Source organism: Crocodylus siamensis, chromosome 8 (assembly GCF_052110815.1).
Source record: "Crocodylus siamensis isolate JL-2025a chromosome 8, ASM5211081v1, whole genome shotgun sequence".
Lineage (NCBI taxonomy): Eukaryota > Metazoa > Chordata > Crocodylia > Crocodylidae > Crocodylus > Crocodylus siamensis.
In genome coordinates, this window is record NC_143402.1 from 10,911,673 (window position 1) to 10,931,669 (window position 19,997).

At 52.0% G+C, this 19,997-nt stretch overlaps 2 protein-coding genes across 6 annotated transcripts in view; one reads left to right on the top strand and one right to left on the bottom strand.

Annotated features, from left to right (window-relative positions):
• SEPTIN6 (septin 6) overlaps positions 1–3,484 on the bottom strand; it is a 38,345-nt gene extending 34,861 nt beyond the window's left edge. For all 5 annotated transcript variants that reach the window (XM_090059326.1, XM_090059328.1, XM_090059324.1 and 2 more), the window contains exon 1: positions 3,384–3,484. In XM_090059326.1, the coding sequence (XP_089915452.1) occupies positions 3,384–3,410 (27 nt within the window). In that variant the 5' untranslated portion in view covers positions 3,411–3,484. The remainder of the gene's footprint in view (positions 1–3,383) is intronic.
• A 12,520-nt stretch (positions 3,485–16,004) lies between these two features.
• SOWAHD (sosondowah ankyrin repeat domain family member D) lies at positions 16,005–19,510 on the top strand. Its single transcript, XM_090059329.1, has one exon. It carries the CDS (start codon positions 17,002–17,004, stop codon positions 18,019–18,021), a length of 1,020 nt encoding a protein of 339 aa, XP_089915455.1. The 5' UTR covers positions 16,005–17,001; the 3' UTR covers positions 18,022–19,510.
• The last annotated feature ends 487 nt before the right edge of the window (positions 19,511–19,997 follow it).

Below are 19,997 nucleotides of genomic sequence, written 5' to 3' on the forward strand. Positions count from 1 at the left end.
GGGAAATTAATTAAGAAAGTCTTGCTGAAACCACACCTCTACTTTGGCCTTAGTTACAGGGAAACCTGGTAAAATAGTCAGCCTGTGAGAAAGGCTGTTGCAGTGGGATGGAGCAGGACATAATTTGGGAAGTGAGCAACTGCATTCATCATCAACACCAATGCCCTGAATCATGGAGGATGTTATTGGTGGCTACAGCAAGTCATTTCATGCCTAGACCAAGGAGAAGTGAGAGCGGACAGCCTCCAGTTGACAACTGCTCTGACACAGGAATGCTGATCGTGCGATACAGGACAGCTTAATGGAGTAGTACACTGAGGTCCACAATTCAACATGTGGGTTACAAAAAGACAGTGTGAGAAAACCCTGTAAAATGCCTTCTTTCCATTTAATGTTAAAAGGATATTAGTGATCGTTGAGATGAATGATGTTGATGTATTAATACATCCACAACATTAATATTAATTTCAGATTCCGAACCATTAACAGAATCTCTAATGACTTTCAAAGGGTAGACGGGCTTCTCTCTGCTAGTTTTGGATGTGTTTACTTAATGGAAATGCACCAAGCTGCAGTCAAAGAAATTTGGACTAAATCAACGTTCTTGTCTTCTAAGGCAGCAGGTAGGACTCCCAGCTCAAGGTCAAGGCTCAAGTTAAACACACCTTGCTCCTCAATAAACAGCTGCTTTAGGAGTCAGATGTCAAACTGAAGAAAGGAGGTGGAATCAAGAGTTCAGGCTTTAGCAAATAAGAAGATTTTTATCTTTAAACTGGAAAAGCACTACAGCAAATTCCCTTCCTGCAAGCAAAGATGTATTACAGCCTTTCTGCAAGCAAAGCTGTATTATAGTATCCACTTCATATAGGCTATTTCGCTCTGATCAGAAGACAGATTAGAGCAACACTTTTACTGACTCCTCTTCCCTTGTACAAGTGTTCCTCTCACGCTATAACAGAAGTCTCTTGTGGGCAGCGTAAATACCTACATTTCAGATGCCTGCATTTCTTTTGTGGAATGCAAGGGCTTCATGTTCTTTATCTTTCCCTGTGGTTAATAAGTCAGTAGCTTGAAAAAAGAAAGAAAGAGAGAAAGAAAGAACGAACTCTCAATTAAACACTGATGAAAAGGGGGGGGGGAATTTACTGCTCTCTATTTTATTCCTCGTCCATTCAATATGCAAGAACAGGCAAGTGCATCTGAAATCACAAACTGTGACAGCCCCATGGCTTACACATTTTAATGCCGTTGCCAAAGGTTGTGGAAGCATCAGGCTATTCCGTGTGCCCAAGAAAAGTTCTCTTAAACAACAACAATGGTTTCTGGCACCTCCTTCCCAGCTTATACTCTAGAAATTGAGAAATCCCTGTGTAAATTTAGACTCTGATCCTACCAACTAATGCATCATTTAAGCCCCTACACCCAGTTCGAAGCATATCCTAGCTGGACATTAGGGTTCTGCCCCTGAGGATCAGCATCCAAACTAAGGACCTAATGCTCATGAAAGTATCAAATCCACCAGACCCTGAAGGAGGCCAAAGAAGCTGATAAGATGCTGCCAAGCCAGCCCTTCCCACTCTGCAGTTATTTTTGTGCTGTGCGTGAGTCTAGTGGGGGTCCTTGTTCCCAGGGGACACATCATACAGCCCACTCCACCACCGCTACGTGGCAATAACTCGCCACTGCTGCTGGCCTGGGCTGGAATCAAAGTGGTGACGTGGGGCTATCTGGTTATTTGTCACCACAAGAAAGCCCAGGAGCCTTCCTGCCCCCACTTCTCTGATACGGGCAGGGATAGGAGCCCTCTGCTTCCTTCCCCTTCTGCTGTCAGGAATACAGTAAAGCACAGCCTCAAGCCAGTGCCTTAGACAACATGACTCGACCAACAACCCCGACATTTGCTGCTTGTGGGACGCCAATTTCTTGTCCATCTGAAAACCAAACATCCTCTAAATCACTAGCTAGCGAGAGACCGGCCAGAGCATATCAGTTTCCACTGATTTATGATGAATAGTCTGGTACCTATCTTATGAGATTGCAATGCTGAATTTACTTCAGAAAGCACGGAGACAAAAGAAGCTACTCAATGCAGAGACCTTGGCAAAGAGCAAGCCAGCGGGTACGTTCAGGAGGAAACTGTGTCACAAACCGGCTAGGCAGAAGCAGCATTGATCAGCTTAAATGAGATTTTTTGTCATGGAAAAATCTACTGCTTAAAGATCAAGCGACAAACGCTCGTCTCAAATGTTATTTCAGTCTCAGCATATGGATGCGAAGGCTGGAAACCCACCCCAGGCACCAACAGCTCTCCGAATGCCTTGACAAGCCAACGCATCAGGAAAGCACTGACTACACAACAAAATTAAATGCATAACAAATGGAGCGATTCGGGAGCAGCTCAATCCCTCCTCTCCAGAGTTATCTGGAAAACAGCAGCCCGCGTCCCAGATGCTCCCAGCGGCAGGTGGGCCCTTTGACAGCTGCACGAGGAAAGCGCCCCTCCGCGAAACGCTCCCGAGAGCGGGAGCACGCGCAGGCTCCGACGCCACCCGGGACACGCCGGAGCAGCCCAGGTCTGTGCCTACGGCAGATGCAGAGCTCTGGCGTGCAAAAGATAGTCCCTATTAATAACCATGAGTAGGTAAATAAGCCGAAGAAGAGCAAGGCTGAGAAATGGTATCTCTTTTTGGCCAAAAAGTAATGCCGAAGGTGGTTAACGGGCAGGCCTTCCTGCCCACGTGAAAACCAAGCCCGCGCACAAGCGTGTGCCCAACCTCATGAAAACCAAACCCATGAATGAGCGTGCGCGTGCCCCAAAGCAGGGGTCACTTGTGCTCCTGCATTTCATAGACATCAGGGCTGGAAGGGACCTCGGGAGCCATCGAGCCCAGCCCCCCGCCCAAAGGGCAGGAAGTCAGCGGGGGTCATAGGATCCCAGCAAGATCCGCATCCCATTTCCTCTCGAAGGCGCTCAGCGTAGGCTCACGCCGGCTCTCCCGGCCCGTCCAGGCAAACCCCGCTCCTGAGGAGGAGCTGGGCGCGGGGGCGGCAGCCCCCGGGGGATGCCAGCTCTGCCTTTTCCACCACAGGGAAATACTAGAGCGGGTTTTTTTTTTCCCGCCACGGCTCCCGCGCCGCACCCGCGGGGCAGGGACACGAGGGGACGCCCCGGGCCCGCCGCTTCCCGCCCGCGGGAGGCTGCACACGGCGGCGCGGGAGCCCGGGCGAGGGGCCAGGCCGGCGGGGACGCCCCGGCCTTTGTCCCGGAGCCCGGCGGGGCGGGGTTGGGGACGGGGCCGGGGCGCGAGCCGCCGGCGCCCCGGGAGAGCCCCCGCAGCCCGGCCGGGCCCCCCGCCCGCCCCGCGCCGCGCCGCCCTCCGCACCTGGCGCGCGATCTCCGCCGCCGCCATGGCCCCGCCGCCGCCGCCGCCGAGCAGGCCCCGCCCCTGGGCCGGGCCCGGCCACTGCGGCCGCGGGGGGAGCCGGCCCCGCCCACCGCCCGCCGCGTTTGGGGGCGGCCCCCCGCGGGCAGGGGGCGGGCTACGGCGGGGTCGGCAGCTGCGGGGCGCCCAGCCCGCACATCTCGGGGGGCGGGGGAGAAATTGTGACCATCAGAACTGGCCGGGGGGCACAAGGGTGGATGTGGGGGGGGCCCGCGGCCAGGAAGAGTCGGGGGGCCGCTGGATGAGATGAGCTGCGGGGGGCCCGCGTAGCCCCACTTCACTGGGGCCCTGCGGCGGGGCGGCCTCAGGGGCTGGGGGTGCCCAGCTCTCCGGGGCTGCTGGAAAACCAGCACCGCCAAGGTAACAACCAGTGGTTGGGGAGCGCCCCAGCAGTCACTGGGGTTTGTTAGGAAGCTGGTCGGATGGGGAGCGGGACCGCTGGTCACCCACAGTCCTTGGGGCAGATTGGTATGTGTGTAATTTGCAACTGCTGACGCTTACGTGTAGCTGCACGCATCTACACGTACATACCCACGCGTCTATTAATATATATGTAGATATATACCTATCTATCCATATTATATGTCTGTTTCTATCTAGCTTATCTATCGATAGATAGATATAGGTGTATATATCTGCGTACATGTGCGTTTGTGTGTGTACCTATCGATATCTGAATGGGCAGATCTAGGGTTTTGAAAAGGGGGATGCAGCGGGGTGAAGGGCACCACGGGTAAAACAACACTTATCTTTCTCCAGTTGAAAAGAAACTAGAAGCTTTACTCGTATGTCGGGGGCCTAGGGCTGGATTACGAAATTTAAAAGCAAATAGACCTTCACTGGAATGAATTAAAAACAATCTGAAGGGCTGTGAAAGGGGAGCTTCGTGACCAGGAGCAGTGAACAGACGGCAGAAATGGCAGAACAAAGGCTGGTTTGATTGGTGGACTATCAAGATCATTAAAAAGAAGAGAGTGTTGTTAAATGGAGAGTGGAGAAGGGATCAGGGAGATGATCATGAGCCATGAAGTCCGGTGACTTCCTTAGCACTGCCGGAGTAGAAATGCCACTGCCACTGCCAGGCACTTGGCTGTAAACTTTAGGTGGGCCAGGAAACAAAGGTGGGGGCAGGTGTACCAGTGTGGGATCTGCCTCTGCATGTGTACACACACACACACACACACACACATGTTCACCCCCCCAAAGGTTTGAAAAATAAGCTAGACATTGACTATCCATTATTCATGAAATTCAGACACAGAAAGCACTTTCGTCATTGAACTACTCTCAGTAGAAGTGCCTCAGGAGTGGGAAAAATGTGCTCTGTCCCCAGAAATATTATTGCCATTTGAGAGGAGCTGCTCAAACCACAATGTGGTGCTGGGATCTTCAGGCCCTATTTAGGCACCTAGTTCCCTGTGAAATCATTGGGCCTGGGCCTCAGTTATTCCTGTAAGGAATTCCTGTAAGTAATTTCAGTTTCCATCAAAGTCGCTGGGAGTTGCAGGTGTGCCTTGAGGCCTTTACAAAATTGTCAGGTTAGACTTGGTCCCCATCCTGCTCTGGGATCTTCTGAAATGCTGCCCTGGGCTCGTGTGGAGTGCTGTTGAAGCAAATGACCTTCTGTATGGGAACAGGAGACGGCTGTGGGAACAGGTCTGAGTGCCGGTCTGAGATCTTAGGTGCATGAGTATGGATTTAGGTCCCTAGTTGGGCACACAAGTTTAACAATGTTGGCCGTAGTTCCCAGACTGAGCCAGGGAGTGAAAGAGAAAGAGCTCCTTTAGCATCTCTGATGGTCAGGAAAAGTCTGTTCCATGGAAAGTGTTATCCAGAAGCCTGGGTCCTACAGGTTGGCAGCTGTCCTAAGAGGGATTGACTGAAAATCAACCATCTAAAAGAACTGACAGAAGAAAGACCAAGTCCAGAACCCATGGAAGACCCCAGCTTGGCCTCTGAGCTCAGCCGAATCAGGAGATAGCTCCTGGGCTGTACTTTTGGACAATGCTGAGGAAAAAAATGGATTCTATAACCAACCTCCCATCAGTACAATGCTGATGATATCAGTGCTACTGGCATGGTGAATGCTTGCACCCCTTTTTCTTTCCCTCTCTGAAGAGTGGACTTTTAACAGGCAGGTCTCCAGAGCCCTGCTTGCTTCTTCCTTTATCTATGTATTTTAGAGTCTCTTTCTCACCCTGGCAAATTCCTCTCTCCAGGGCTACACCCTGCTGTATAATCCCTACTTTTATGCGTCTAGGCAGAATTGGTGGAAAACCCACAGTCCCAACTTCAGCCGCAGGGCCCTACATGCAGAGGAAGGTCCTGGTCACCGAACACCCTGCAGTCACCATATGTGAGGAGTGACCCAGCTGGAAAAACATTTTTGCACAGGGGTTTGCTGTCATGGCTGTGAGGAGTGGAGCGCAGGTCTAGTGCCCCTTCTTCAGAGTGGACAGTGAAGGGCAGTGACTGCTGTTCCAGATCAGAGTCCCTTGCACAAAGCCACAGCAAGGGGGGTGCCGTGACTGGCACACAATCCCTAATCACAGTACTCGGGGGCACCTCATGCCTTGTCCTGTTGTACTGATAACCTGTTCCTTGACTAATTGCTCAGTCGCTAAAAAAGGCCCCACTAGCAGCCAGTCTGAGGGCTGATCCAGTGAGATGAAGAGGCCTCTCAGTTCTTGTTAACACAAGGAAGACACAAAGAAGGAAGGCATAAGGCTGGGCCCAGTGACATATGAAGGCACGCAGCCTCCGACGGGAAGAAGCTTGCAGTGCCCAGCTCTCCTCGGCTTGTTCCCAGCGATTTCAGTGGTGCAGGGTCAGCCCGGCTGCAGACAGTGATTGCTGTAAACCCAGCTGGCACATTTATTTCCTCTGCCATCTCTGCTGAGTGTGATGTATTATGGACATCATGGAGCGTAAACTGCATTCATTCTCAAACTGCTAATTAACGGAGCCTTTCTTGTGCAGCTGCCTGAGTCCGAGAGCTGTCAAACTGCTGCTAGTCAAAGGGAAGAAACTATTACTTCCTCTGATGTGAGTTAGAGATTTTCCACTGGCAGAGGGGGAGGTTAATTCAGAGAGAAATGAGAGTTGTAGGCCTGAGCTGCCAACCATTTTTACACGTTTCCCTTTGCAGTGCCTACTTCTACCTCCCGGGCCCTAGTGCAAGAACTGGTGCAGTCTGCAGACTGGGGGAAATGGTCTTTTGCCCTAGGGAGCCTGAGCCACAGAGATGCATCCTCTAGCTAGGTACCTCTTGAGTGATGGTCATGACACTCAGGGAGCTCTTGCCTGTCTTTGACTCCTGAGCTCTTACCGCCTTGCGCATGGGTCTAAATGATTGTGATTTGCTAAGTGAAAATATCCTACAACATGTGTGGTGCCTTCTTATCAGAAGCCCCTCTAAATGTGTGATATCTTTAAAGCTCTGTTACCAGGACCTAATCCAATGTCCATTGACTCAGTTGGAGTTTTCCATAACAATTTTTCATTATACGTGTGTGTGTGTGTGTGTGTGTGTGTATACACAAATGCTAACAATATTTTAATTATGGTTCTAAATAAAGATTCTATTTTCCGAGGTTTAACCACATTCTCATTAATCCAAAAGTGAGATTCTGCTATGTGTAATAGAGAAGCACCCTGATAAATGCATACAAAGTGAGAGACCCTGGAATCCGCAGGGAAAAAAAAGCAAAACAAACCCAAATGGTTAAGATGACTGCTCAGTTTATCTAAATACCACACATTCCCCTGATACTAATGCTGACTTGTGGGTACAAAGTTCTCTGAGACCACATTTAGTTTTATGGTTTGGGTTTAAGGCTCTTATAGCTGTAAGTCTCATCAATTCCTTGCTATTTAAAAGAAAATATTGATGTGTTTATATGTGCCTAGGGTTTATCATACTGATTTGAGCTTTTCCCAGGAACAGGATCAATGCATCGACTATTTTAAGTTCTAAATACAGCCTGATGAAAACAATAACAGCTGGAATTTTCCAAAGGCCTATAGGGATTTCCTATGGGAAAGTGAATGGATGTGAATACTTTTAGAAATACCAGTTGATAACATTCACTCTGTAACTCTCATGGCCAGTGACACTAGACACTGAATCAAATTCCATAATAACTGTAAATTCCATAATAACTGTACGTTTAACCATTTGTAGTATTTCTTCTTAATGGAACTGAAAGGACAAAATGTACCTGGCCTTTCAAGCCACACCTGAAAAGTCTTTCATTTTTTTTCCAGTAAAAAACGAGTCAAATAGTAGCTATTTTGCTGCTTGCTTATAATTAAAGTATACCATAAAACTGACTTGGGTAACATAAATAATGGTGGTCACCAAGGGTTTCTGAAGAGTGGATCTTAGGTAACTCATTTGATATCATTTTGGGATAAAATTACAAGCTTGGTTTATAAAGCTTGATGGAATATATATTTGGATTTACGTTAAGACATCTGACTTGGTACCACACTGTATTCATAGAAGCTTAGAAAATGAGGGTTGGAAGGGACCTCAGGAGGTCATCTAGTCATCCTAAGATCTAACCTCAACTTCTCTTGCTGCGACTTGAGACCGTTGCTCCTTGCTCTATCACTGTTCCCCGAATCGGGCCAAATCTGAACCGAATACCTCCCACTTTGCACAACCCTACCAGTTACCTCTGCCTTTCCTCAGAAGTCGTGTGCCCCAGCCCTTTGCCATTTTTTTTGTCCTCTACTGGACTCTCTCCAGTTTGTCCACATCCTTTCTGTAGGGGGGAGGCCAAAACTGGACACAGGACTCCAGATGTGGCCTCACCAGTGCCAAACAGAGGGGAAGAATCACTTCCCTTGATCTGCTGGCAACGCTCCTACTACACACCCAGGATGCCGTTAGCCTTCTTGGCAACAAGGGTGCACTGCTGGCTCATATTCAGCTTATTGTCCATTGTAACCCTCAGGTCCTCTTCTGCAGAGCTGCTGCCCACCCCGTCAGCCCCAGCCTGTACCAGTGCATGGGACTGTTGTGTCCTAAGTGCAGGACTTTGCACTTGTCCTTGTTGAACCTCATGAGAACAGTCCAGCTCCTTCCTCTGTGAAACCATCCTTCATGTACTAGAAGCCTGCTATTAAATCTCCCTCAGTATTCTCTTTTCTAGACTAAATAAGCCCAGTTCCCTCAGCCACTTCTCAGCAGTCATGTCCCCAAGCCCCCAAACCATTTTTGTTGCCCTCCACTGAACTCTCTCCAGTTTGTCCACATCCTTTCTGTAGTGGAGGGCCCAAAACTAAGCACAGTACTCCAGTTGTGGCCTCACCAGTACAGAATAGAGGGGAATAATCATTTCCCACAATCTGCTGGCAATGCTCCTATTAATGCAGCCCAGGATGCCGTTAGCCTTCTTCGCAACAAAGGCACACTGTTGGCTCATATCATGATTAAGAAACTAGAATGATACAAAAGCAATGTGGCACACTTCAAATGGATTAATCGAAGATCTTTGTAATTGTAAATCGGAAGTCATCATTGAGTGGATGTGTTTCACTTGGGATCTGGATCTTTTGATCAGCTGGGCACAAGCAAACACTATTATTTCCTTACAGTGATATATATGAAGTCCCAGATCCAGGAACAAAGAGTGCAGGTTGGCGAATTCTCTTCTGGGAAGCAGCGACTCTGGAAAGGACTTGAGATTAATGGTGGATAATAGTCAACTGAACATAAGCTCCCAATAACTCACCTGAAGTCACTGGAATTGTGCAGGTGTAAGACTGGCATATGAGACAGGAGCATCAGAGCCAGACTTCACTTGCAAACTAAGCATCCTAGGATTTGAAATCTACTGAGACTAAGAATCATTTGCTGATATGATTTGATGCTCATGTGATCCCATCATGATTTTGCTAAGGTCACAAAGATGGTAGGTAAAAGCTCATTCTCTAACCATCCACCTCTTCCATCCCATTCTCAGGCAGACAGATGCCTGGTGATGGGGACCTGGCTAACGAGCTGACGGACGCAGAAGTCTGTACATCCACTTCCTCTCCAGGCCCCTCTGATACCAACATTCATCATATCTCTGAAGATCTTGCAGATAATGATGAAGCAAATCTTACTCTTGGGGGAAGCAAGTTACAGTTAAAACAGGGCAAATGCTTTATCTGGTGGCAACATGAAGGGAGTGAACTCAAAGGTGCGTTTCCTTTGTTTGAATAAAGACCAGGCCGATGGCTTCACAGCTCCAGAGCAATATCGTTCTCGCAACATAGCACAGTACCCAGCTCTTTTTCTGTAATAAGTGGATGAACCCACCTGTGGCAGTAACTAGATGCCAGTTGTTGCCCCTGACAGAAGGAAAATAATATTGGATGGTATCATAGACAATCTCCAAGTGCTTTACAAAGCTGGTCGGTAATACCCCATTTTATAGAGGGGGAAATGGAGCACAGAGAAGTTAAGTGAGTCAGTGAATCACCTGTAGCCACAACCCTCCTACCTCTGTGGGCCCCTCTAGCCACCAGAGGCTAGTAACTGAATCACACAGCTCTACAACATGAAACACATGGACATGTGTAGTTTGACCTCCGATCGCTTTGGCTGCCTGATGTGATGCAGTCTCCCTACATAGAAGGAGAATCTGTGGCATTAAATGGAGGCACAGTGCAGTCCAAATATGAGAGGTGCTGGAGGACATTGGTAGGGAGCAAGGATTCCCTAGTGGGGCATCTGAACACAACCTTTTTTCTAATATCACTCCCAGCTACATAGTTGATCCAATAAAAAAAGTGTTACCAAGAAAACCTTGCTTCTTACATATTCCCTATATGTGGCTATAACAACAGTAAAACCTTCCTGCCTTCAGGACCTGAAGGTATTTTAGCCAGGGGACTATAGTAGTGGCTGGCTGACATGAAGGGGTTGACAGGGTTCATAGGTAATGTATGACTACCCAACAGTGCCTTGTTTATAGAGCACTAAAAGCTGAAGGAGGACAAATGAGATGATCCAGAGACAGATAAGCAAGGGAAGCTGGAGAGAGGGGCAGATCAAAGGCAACCTGAGATCAAAAGCTCTTAATGTGTAATTAATAACAATAGCCAGTGGAGAAGCAGGACTGATGCCTTTTCAGACAAGATCAAAGATTGGGCTTGTCATTGAAATCAAGAGCCAAAGCTGAATTGACTTCTGTGGGGGTGAGGCCAGGACTTTTGTTGCAATCCTCCAGATTACCAGCACAAGAGCATGCTGAGCCCTGCGCAAAATCAGGGGAAGGCACTGTGTCTGTTCCAGGGGCTTTGCAGGCAGAAGCTGGAGACCCCACAGCTCCAGGCAGGGGCGGGCAATTATTTTGGGCGGAGGGCAGCTTACAAAGTTTTGGCAAGCCATAGAGGGCCTCATGACAGGCAGCCAAGGGCAGATAAATATTAATTTTCTAAATGTTTTAGGGGCCGCACAGGCCAGATAGAATGGCCTGGCGGGCTGCACCTGGTCTGTGGGCCACATTTTGCCCAGCCCTGAGCTGGACGCATCTGAGGTCAAACCCAGCCTTCTGCTCTCTCTCACTACAAGCTGTTAGGCTCTGGCCTTTCTAACTAAGCAGGGAAGCTTCCTGTTTCTCCTGCCCTGCCTGCTCAGACATCATCCAATACACAAACCACCTTTATACCAAGCAGCAAGGAAGTGAAGCCATGTGAGCTCCCCAGGCTGCCTCTCCTGTCCGCTCTGCTGGTCTCACCTGGGCTCCAGCAATGCCCTTTGGAAATAGGACAGCAAAGTCAGTACAGCATGTCATCTCTGCTCAGCATCACGGAGCAGCCCAGACATGTTGCCTTAATGCAGGGGTGGGCAAAATATAGCCCGCGGGCCAGATTCAGTCTGCCAGGGAATTGAATCTGGCACACGGGCATCCACCAACTAACTACCCCACCCAGCCCACACGCCTCGCTCCCACCCTCCTGCGGGGAAGGGCCCAGCCCTGCCAGCACGCAACTCCTGGGTGGAGCTGCTGCTGCCATTGCTGCAGCCGCACGGGTACCTGCGTGGCTCCCCCCGCGTTGCTCTGGGCACCAGGCAGGGGAGTGACGGGGCAGGTGGGCAGAAGCACAGGGCATGGGGCTGGGGCTGGCGACAGCACAGAGCTTGTGCCCAGGGCGGCAGGGGGAGCATGGAGCTTGGCTGGGCAGGGTGTGGGTGTGAGGAAGGGTGGGCAGTGGGGGACTCCCCAACCCCCCCCCCAATAGCATACCTTCTGGCAACAGCAGCAGCAGCAGCAGGCAGTGGGCGCTTGGGGTGCCTGCGGCCCATGCAGGCACTACTGCCTGGCAGCTCCAGCCAGCACTGCATGTGGTGGCAAGGACCACAGCCAGGCTGGCCTGCTGCTATCACATGGGGCTCCCTGCAGTGCACATGCAGCTCCCAGCACTCACGCACCATCAGGGGAAGCCCTGCCTTGCAGGTCCTGGGATTTCACTGGGAAGCAAGCAGCAGGGCTCCCCTCCACTGCCACTGAAATCCTGGGCCCTGCATGGCAGGAAATGGCGAAGGCAGCCGGCTCCATCACTCAGGGAGTCCCCCAGTGGCATGTGAGTGCTGGGAGCTGCATGTGTGCCATGGGGAGCCCCCACATGATAGCGGCAGGCCAGCACCCCAAGCACCTGCTGCCACTGGTGGTAGGGACTGTGCACCACAGGGCACTCCCTCACACCCCACAAATACCACATACCCACACCCTGCCCCCACAACCTCCCCCCTGCACATACACCCCCTCCAACATATCCTGTTGCCCCCAACACACAACCACACCCCCTCACAATCCCTTACAGCCCCCTAGACACACCCAACCACATCCCACACACAATATACAAGAGCAAGACTTTATTTTTTAGTTATTATACAACCATTTCTATATACACTATGCAAACAGAAATCATGAGAAAAATATTTTTTGTAGTAAAATCTAAATATGTTATAGTAGGCATTAGACTTTCAGTGTATGATTTGGGGGGGGTTTCTAGTTCCAAGATGGCCTTCCCCTCCCAAAAGGAGTACTTCTGGGGGGTAAAGGAAGGGACTTCTGATGGCAAAGGTCAGGGGTTAGGGGCAGGACTTCTGGTCCCACAACCGTGTCCAGGGGCAGGGCACTAGTCAAGGCGCGGAGCTGCCCTTGTGGCCTTTGGCAGTTCACCAAAACTCATTAAGTGGCCCTCCAGCTGCAGTAATTGCCCGCCCCTGCCTTAGGACAAGAACCCATAGCACCCTTTTATAGACACACCAGCATTTAATGTTAACAGCCTCACATGAGCCAGTATTTCTTCTTTCAGTGCTCAAAAATGGGCTTTCCGGGCAGGAGGCAGGTGAATAGCAATGCAGATGCTGAATCAAACTTTGGAGCAGGGGTTCATAGGGAGTGAGGCAAGGAGTAATTGGATCTTAAATGCCATGCCCCAAAAAGGCAGCACTGTAGTCCCCTCTCCACGAGATTCCCCAGGAGAGGCTGCTGCCGGACCTGGGTCACAGACATTGAGCACCTCCCTCCCTTCCTCCCGCACATGTTGGGGCTTTTGGATCTCATTGATCTCTGCACTGTGCTGCTCAACAGAGTTCCCTACATGTATCACTGGGTCCAAATTGATCGCCGCACACAAAGAGACTCTGCTGCATGGTAGAGATGTCAAGCGACGATCACATCTAAAGCCACCTGTTAGGGGTGGTGGAGCAAGACCAAGATGCTACAATCACATTTCAGTGCCTCATTGGAAGGTCCCATCTGACTCATCAGGGGATTTCTGCCAGGGTGTGAATTCTACCCATTGCAGCAGGAATCCCCTTTAGCCCAGGCTGTCTTAATGGGACGCACCAGATCACTTCCTGCCTTCCTCTTTGTTAGCAGCTGGCCATCCTTCCCTGGAACAGACAGCTTGCAATCGCTTTCTGCAGCTCTCCTCCCTGCTCCACGCCGTGTGAGAGCTGGTAGTACAGAAAGGCCCCTGTCTGCTCGCTATGCCCTGGTATTTTGTATTTACACTTCTTCTTCCGGTAACACAGCCGGTCACTGCAGCACTTTCATTCCATGATTCTCTAAGAATGAAACCCAGAGGACAAGGCCTGCAAGCAGCTGACAGCAGGGACTTCCCATGAGTGCAGTGCTCTTGGCCAGTCAGAGAGCAAAGTCAAAAAGCACCTTATCAGCAATTGCCCAAATTCTGCCATTGCTCCCAGGCAGGTAACTCCATGTGACAGCAGAGGAGAGGCAGGACAGTCCTGTGATTACAGTGCCTCTGACACAAACTTCTTGTTTGATCACAGGCAAATCACTTAGCCTTCTGTGCAGCTAGTGCCGTTCAGTTTCCAGCTCTAGGCCACTCAGGCCTTGTCTAGAGACATCTGCACTGAGGTTAAGCCCAACTCAAGGAAACCTCAGCTCTGCTCTAGCCGACAGACCTGACTAGTGGCCCAGCTTAGTGCCTTCCTGTCATGCCCCTTTCCTGGCCTGCACCTGGGACACCTTGAGGGCATGGTTGCCCTGTCTGCACCAAACCTGTTTTAGGAGTATGTGCCAGTGTATGGGGGGCAGCTCTGCCACTGAGAATCATATATGGGGCAGCAAGAGCAGTAGCTACTACAGTCTGCTACCACCTGCGGAGCGGGGTGAGGGGGGAAAATGCTTTCCCAGCAGCCTCATGTAACAACCACACCTGGTAGCACACCTGCGTGTGAGTCAGGCAGCACCATGCCACAAGCATCAGGGCCTTGGGGCCCCCTCTCTAGGCAGCCCTCATCCTGCCCTGTTTGCTGGCCAGAGGTGAAACATGGTCTTTGGCAGAGTGCGCAGCAATCCAAGGGTCAGGTGGACAAGCTGGGAACCACTGGGCATGTCTACACGCACAGCAGACTGTGCAGTTGCTATTGTGCTTGCTTAATCAAGTATTAAATGACTGCGCGGTAACACTGGTTACTGCACAGTCCCATTGCTGCAGTTATTTTTAGACACTACTGGGCAGTAGCAACCAGCTACTGCATAGTAGCTGGTTACTACTGTGCTGTAGCATCACCATCATGGTTTGTGCCCAGCAATGCTATGGCACTGTAGCAACAAGCTACAGAGCAGTAGCGCATTGCTACGTCACCATAGCATCTTGCGTAGGTACGCCCACAGTGTTGTACATGGATGCTTTTCTCTGCAGACTTTCATCATGTCCTTTACTGCCACCAAAGCAGAAGCAGAGGCGCTTTGGTACTCCACACTGTGGCCAGGTCAAACACAGGCCAAGGCAGAGTGGGAAAACACTGCTGCCATCTCACTTGGGAAGCTCTGAGGACCAAGGACTGCTTTTGGGCCTGGGGCTGGTCTAAGGGGTGGCACAGTGGGGGCCTGGTCCATCTGGGAGCCTGGGGTTTCTGGGTGGTCCTACATTGCAAAGAAACTGTCTGTGGAGCCCACGCAAAGCCAACTCCATGGATCTCAGTTGATTCCTAGGTGTCTGTACCATATGGCAGAGATTGGTGGTCTGTGTTTTTAGTCCCACAGTTAAATGGGCCAGGGAGTCTGAAATCCTCTCTCACGGCCCTTCCTCTGAGGTCTGTACATGCGTTATGAGGGCTCATCCCTTCTCTGCTTCCTTAAGGGCAGGACCTTTTTGAGAACTACGTGCAGAAGTCACTGGAGAGTGACAAAATTAATAGATTTCTATCCCAGCTTGAGGCATGATACCACGTGGGGGCACTGGAGAGTAAATTTCCCTTATTCTCATTAGCTTTTACCTTCCAAAGCACAACATGATCTGAGACTGGTAGGAGGGGGGCACAGGCTGGTCCCACTGTGAACCAAGAGCTGGCAACCAAACAGCTGGTGCTGGACAGTGTGTGTCAAGGAAGACCTGGAGCTGGCCTGACTGCTAGTCCTTCTCTCCCCTCACCTAGGACAAGTTGTTATTGCTCGGGGGACGCTGCTTCCCGTATTAAAAAGTATTAAAAAGCTGCTCAGTAAGGAAGCCAATGAAGTGCCCCACGCCTGCCACGCTCAGTGACTTGAAACGAAAGCTGCTGCCCTCTGTGTTTTCTGTGATCTCTGTGTGTGGGTGTTCACGACTGGGGATGGGAGTTTGTGGGCCAGCACTGACTGTCGGTGTCAATGCACAGTGAGAACTTCATGGAGACGGCGGGGGGAGGGCTGAGTCCTGTCCCTCCAGAAGCACAGGCCCCTAACACTTGACTGAAAAGAGACTCTCCCCTAGCAGCTAGCACTATAGAGCTTATGAAACCCAGTCCAGCAGTTCTGAGTCTATGCAGCAAGTAGCAGTCGGTCCCTCAGGCACAGTCACTTCATCCCAGGGAACTCCCAAGGGAGGGGAAGAGCCATCAACGTGCGGCACATTGCTCTGAGCCCCTTTCTAGGGAAGTGGGGGAAATGCCAGTTGAAGAGCAGCTTCCTAGAAACACTCCACTTGTTGCTAAGCCCAGCCCCGCAGCCCCCTCCAGGTCAGGGAAAGGCACTTGCACTTTCTCTCTCTTGTTTCTGACCCTGCTGCTGCATGTCTGTGCAAGCGCCTGGCATGACTGGTTTGTCTCTCTTTGCAGCGTTGCAGCCTGCAGGCTCCGGGCTGCAGCCAGGGTGGAATTTTGTCCACTTGCAGGGAGGTGGGACTGCCGGGCTGCAGATCCCCACCAGGCGAGGAGGCGAATGCCAGGCACACAGCTGAAGGAGGCCAGTCACATGCAAGTGCCTAATCCATCTTAGTCAAAAGTAAGGACAAAGGTCATGTCGCTTACTGTGCAGTCGGACGCGCGGGTGGCAAACTCCCCGGGCAGGAACTTGGCACGGAGCAGGCTGAATGCTGCCGCAGAGAGAACACCAGCACGCTGTTGGGATTGGCACCGACCTCAAGGTGCCCGGCAGGATACAGGTTGCCTGTGCTGCTACCCCTGCACAGGTCAGGAGCTGAACAGGTAAGGGGTGGCTGGTCCAGGGCAAGAGCCACGACTTGCAGTCTGCTCACATGGACTGAGGGCTTCTTTTCCCCTGCTGTTGCCACGGGTGCATGAAAGGAGGAAGGAGGAAGTCGCGCACAGTTCCCAGTCGGCAGAGCCAGTGAGGCAGCGGGTGTGATGTTGTTAGCAAATTCTACCAAGAGCCACCAAAAACCACCTAGGAGGAGAGAAAAGGCAGCCCCTGGCCTGGGGGGTTCTGCTGGATATTCAGAGCCGGGGGCAGCTCGTGCGGGCAAGGGCAGGGGTAGCGGGGGAAGGAGCTCTGGCTTCCACCCCATGACGCCCTGCAGCCCGGGAAGCCTTTGAAAAGCAGCACTGGCTCAACGAGACGGCGTGCGCCTCGACCCCTTTCAGTTCTGCTGCTGCCTGGAGTGTATTACACAACCGGCATTTCTTCCTCCCCAGCACAGCAGCTCAAAGCTGGTTCCTCTTTGCAGCATTTCTAAAGCAGAAGCAGGAAGCCCTGCAGCCTGAGCGCTCCGGAGCAGCCCGGTGTGTCCCGGCCTGGACTCTGCCCTACAGGGAGGCAAATGTGACACGGGGAGAGGCTCCCAGGGGCCGTGAGGCAGCATGGCCGGGTGTGAAGGGGAAGGGAGCCTGAAGGAGCTGAAGATCCCTGCGGCTGCTGAGCCACATGTGTTGCAGGAGGCCTCCCAGCCGCGGGCAGAGGCAGCTATTCACAGCCCAATGCCCAGCTCCAAACTTCAGATGGTGACACCGGGGAACGTGAGCTTCCGCCGGCTGCCCATGATGGATCCCAGCAGGAGCCTGAGCAAGGGGAGCTGGGGACGCAGCTTTGGCAGTACCCGGATCTCCATAGGCCCAGGCAGCTACAGGAGGAGGGGGCTGAAGGAGGTCCTGCTGCAGAGCAATGGAGCCGAGGGTGCCATGTGGCTGGCGGCAGCCCAGAAGATTGCCAGCGGCAGCAGCCTGTCTTTGGGGGTGCAGCCGGAGAAGGAGCCGCCACCGGAGCAGAGCCCTGAGGAGCTGGCCCTGGCCCTGGACCCTCTGGAGCACGAATGGGTACTGACAGTGGCTCAGGGTGAGTCAGAGAGCATCCTGCGGCTGCTGGACATGGATGGGAGCCTGCTGAGCAGGAGGGATTTTGTAACGGGCTTCACAGCCCTCCACTGGCTGGCCAAGCACGGTCGCCATGAGGACCTGATCAAGGTGATTTCCCATGCACAAACGAAGGGCTACCCCGTGGATGTCAACATACCTGCAGCTAGTGGTGGCCTGACCCCCCTGCACCTAGCCTGCTTGCAGGGGCATGAGATGGTCATCAAGGTCTTGGTGGGTGCCTATGGAGCAGACACCAGGCGGAGAGACCACAGCGGGCACCAGGCTTGGAAATACCTAAAAGCTGACTCCTCCCAGGAGCTGAAGGAGCTCGCGGGAGCTTTGGAGGAGGACCTGGCCCAACTAGGGGCATGCAACACCAACAACAACTGCAGGCCGTCCAGAGAGGGCTGTGCAGGGGCTGGGGACTGCGTGGACTCGGCGGCTGGGGCGGGAGGCCTGCTGTCCAGGCAGCTGTCCTCCTTCCGGAGGTTGGTCAGGCAGGCGTTTGCTTTCTTCCAGGATCGTTAAGCTTTCCTTTGGGGCTAAGGTTCTGTGGGCTGTTGCCTGCAACCTCCTTCCAGATAGCAAACCCTGGGGAGGCAGGGACTGCCACTGAACCAGGGCTAGTCAGCGGCACCCAGGCTGGAGCCTGGAGAGCTGGTGGCCTCTGCAAACCTGTGGCAGGCTAGAGCCTGCTCTCAGACCTGCGCATGTGCCTCCCCCATCTGCTCAGCCCCTTGGGGTTGCGCACATGTTGCTGGGGCAGGATTTGGCCCTGCAAGAGCTCTTTTGCCTGTGAGGGTCATTGCACCCATGGCAGGACTTTCCCGCCTTGAACAGAGGCCTCGTCAGCACCAGCCCTGCAGCCTTATCAGTTCCCACCCGCCAGGCTCTCTGCACCGCACTGATTGCAATCGTTTGCCCCGGCGCCGGGGTGGGAGGGCGACTTATGAGCAGGCTCTTTGGCACTGATCCCATTCTGATTTCCTGTCTGCCCCCATGCTGTGAGTGAGGACAGTGGCCTGGGCACAGTCACGCCTTCCTTCTGCAGAACCTCTCTGCGTGAAGTCCCAAGCAGCGCTGGTCACAGGATGGACGGGAAGAGGAAGTAGGGGCTTGCGGTTAAAGCCAAGAGCAGGCGACAGGGTCCTGGGGATCCATTCTCAGCTCTGGACTAGGCTTTGTGAGCGACCATGGGCGCGTCTCTGCACGTCTCTGTGCCTCAGTTTCCCCATCCATGAAACACTCCCCTGGCTGTCTGCTGGGCTGTGGGATGACAGCAATTACTATTTGTCATGTGCCTCCAGGCCTTTGAATGGAGGACGCTGGCAAAGCGTTATTAAATGTTTCACAACAGGCTGCTGAGTGTGCGGCCTCTACACGGGGAAGAAGCAGCGGCTGTGCCTTGAGAGAGACAAATCCTCATAAAGGATAAATATGGAGAAAAAACTCCCTGGCTAAGGACAGAGAGACTCCCAGAGCGAGGAGGGATGGGGGGGTCATGTGAGGGCAGTCACTCCTATGCAAAGGAGGAAAGGAAGGGAGCCAGGACAAACAGTCACTGGTGCCAGGGGAAAGGCAGCAGACTGGGAGGGTGCCATGGCATTGCAGGAGGGAGGAGCAGGTGAGGCATTGCCTGGATATGTGCAGAGGGCAGAAAGTAGATAAGGTTATCTGTAGGAGGCACACTAGGGACAAGGAGCAGCTACTGATATCTCTGCCTGAATGTCCTTGATTGTATCTGCAAGTGTATTAAAGGTTGAAGTCCTGGCTCACCTGTTTGAAGCGCGCTCTATTCAGCTGGAATATGGCTCTTTGCCCAGCTCGATTTAAGTTACTTGCTGTGGCCACAAAAGCCCCGGCTGGAGCGAAATATCCTCAGGTAAACATCCACCTCTTCTCCCCTGCCAGGCACGACAGGGAGATCCTTCTGGACTGATCCCTGGCTTTGTAGTCCTGCTTGGTGATACAACTGTAAAACTGCCTTGTGGCAGTCCCCAGGTCTCACAGGTGTCTCTGCTGGATGCAAGTGACAATGGTGTTTTAGCTGGCCACTCAGAGAACACAAGGCTAGCCCTGGTCCCTTTGCTGGCTGTGCAAGGCCACAAATCCTGGCGGCCAAAGGAGGTTCCTGAGCCCAGATCCTCAAAGGTATTTGTGTCCCTAATTCCAGGGGAGTTTACATGCCTAAGTGCTATGTGGATTTGGGTTTCTGTGATCCTCTTTGGAACCAAATTATGCTTTCACTTGCCCATTTCTGACAGAAGCAACACTTGATCACTGAGGAGAGAGAGAATCCACATGACTCTCAGTTGTACTGGGACTGATTACCACTAAATGTAGCAGTTATAATACAACATATACCCTGGGACGGGATCCATGTATGTAATGCCCGATCTACAGAGTTTCAGGATTACTTTAACTATAATGATTTAGAAACAGATCTAGTATAAGGGAAAGAATGGCCCACCGACGTTGTGCCTGCATGCTAGCAGAGAAGTGTT

Excerpts from the sequence above, each read along its gene's own strand:
- SOWAHD (XM_090059329.1), top strand. The coding sequence starts at position 17,002 with ATGGCCGGGTGTGAAGGGGAAGGGAGCCTGAAGGAGCTGAAGATCCCT.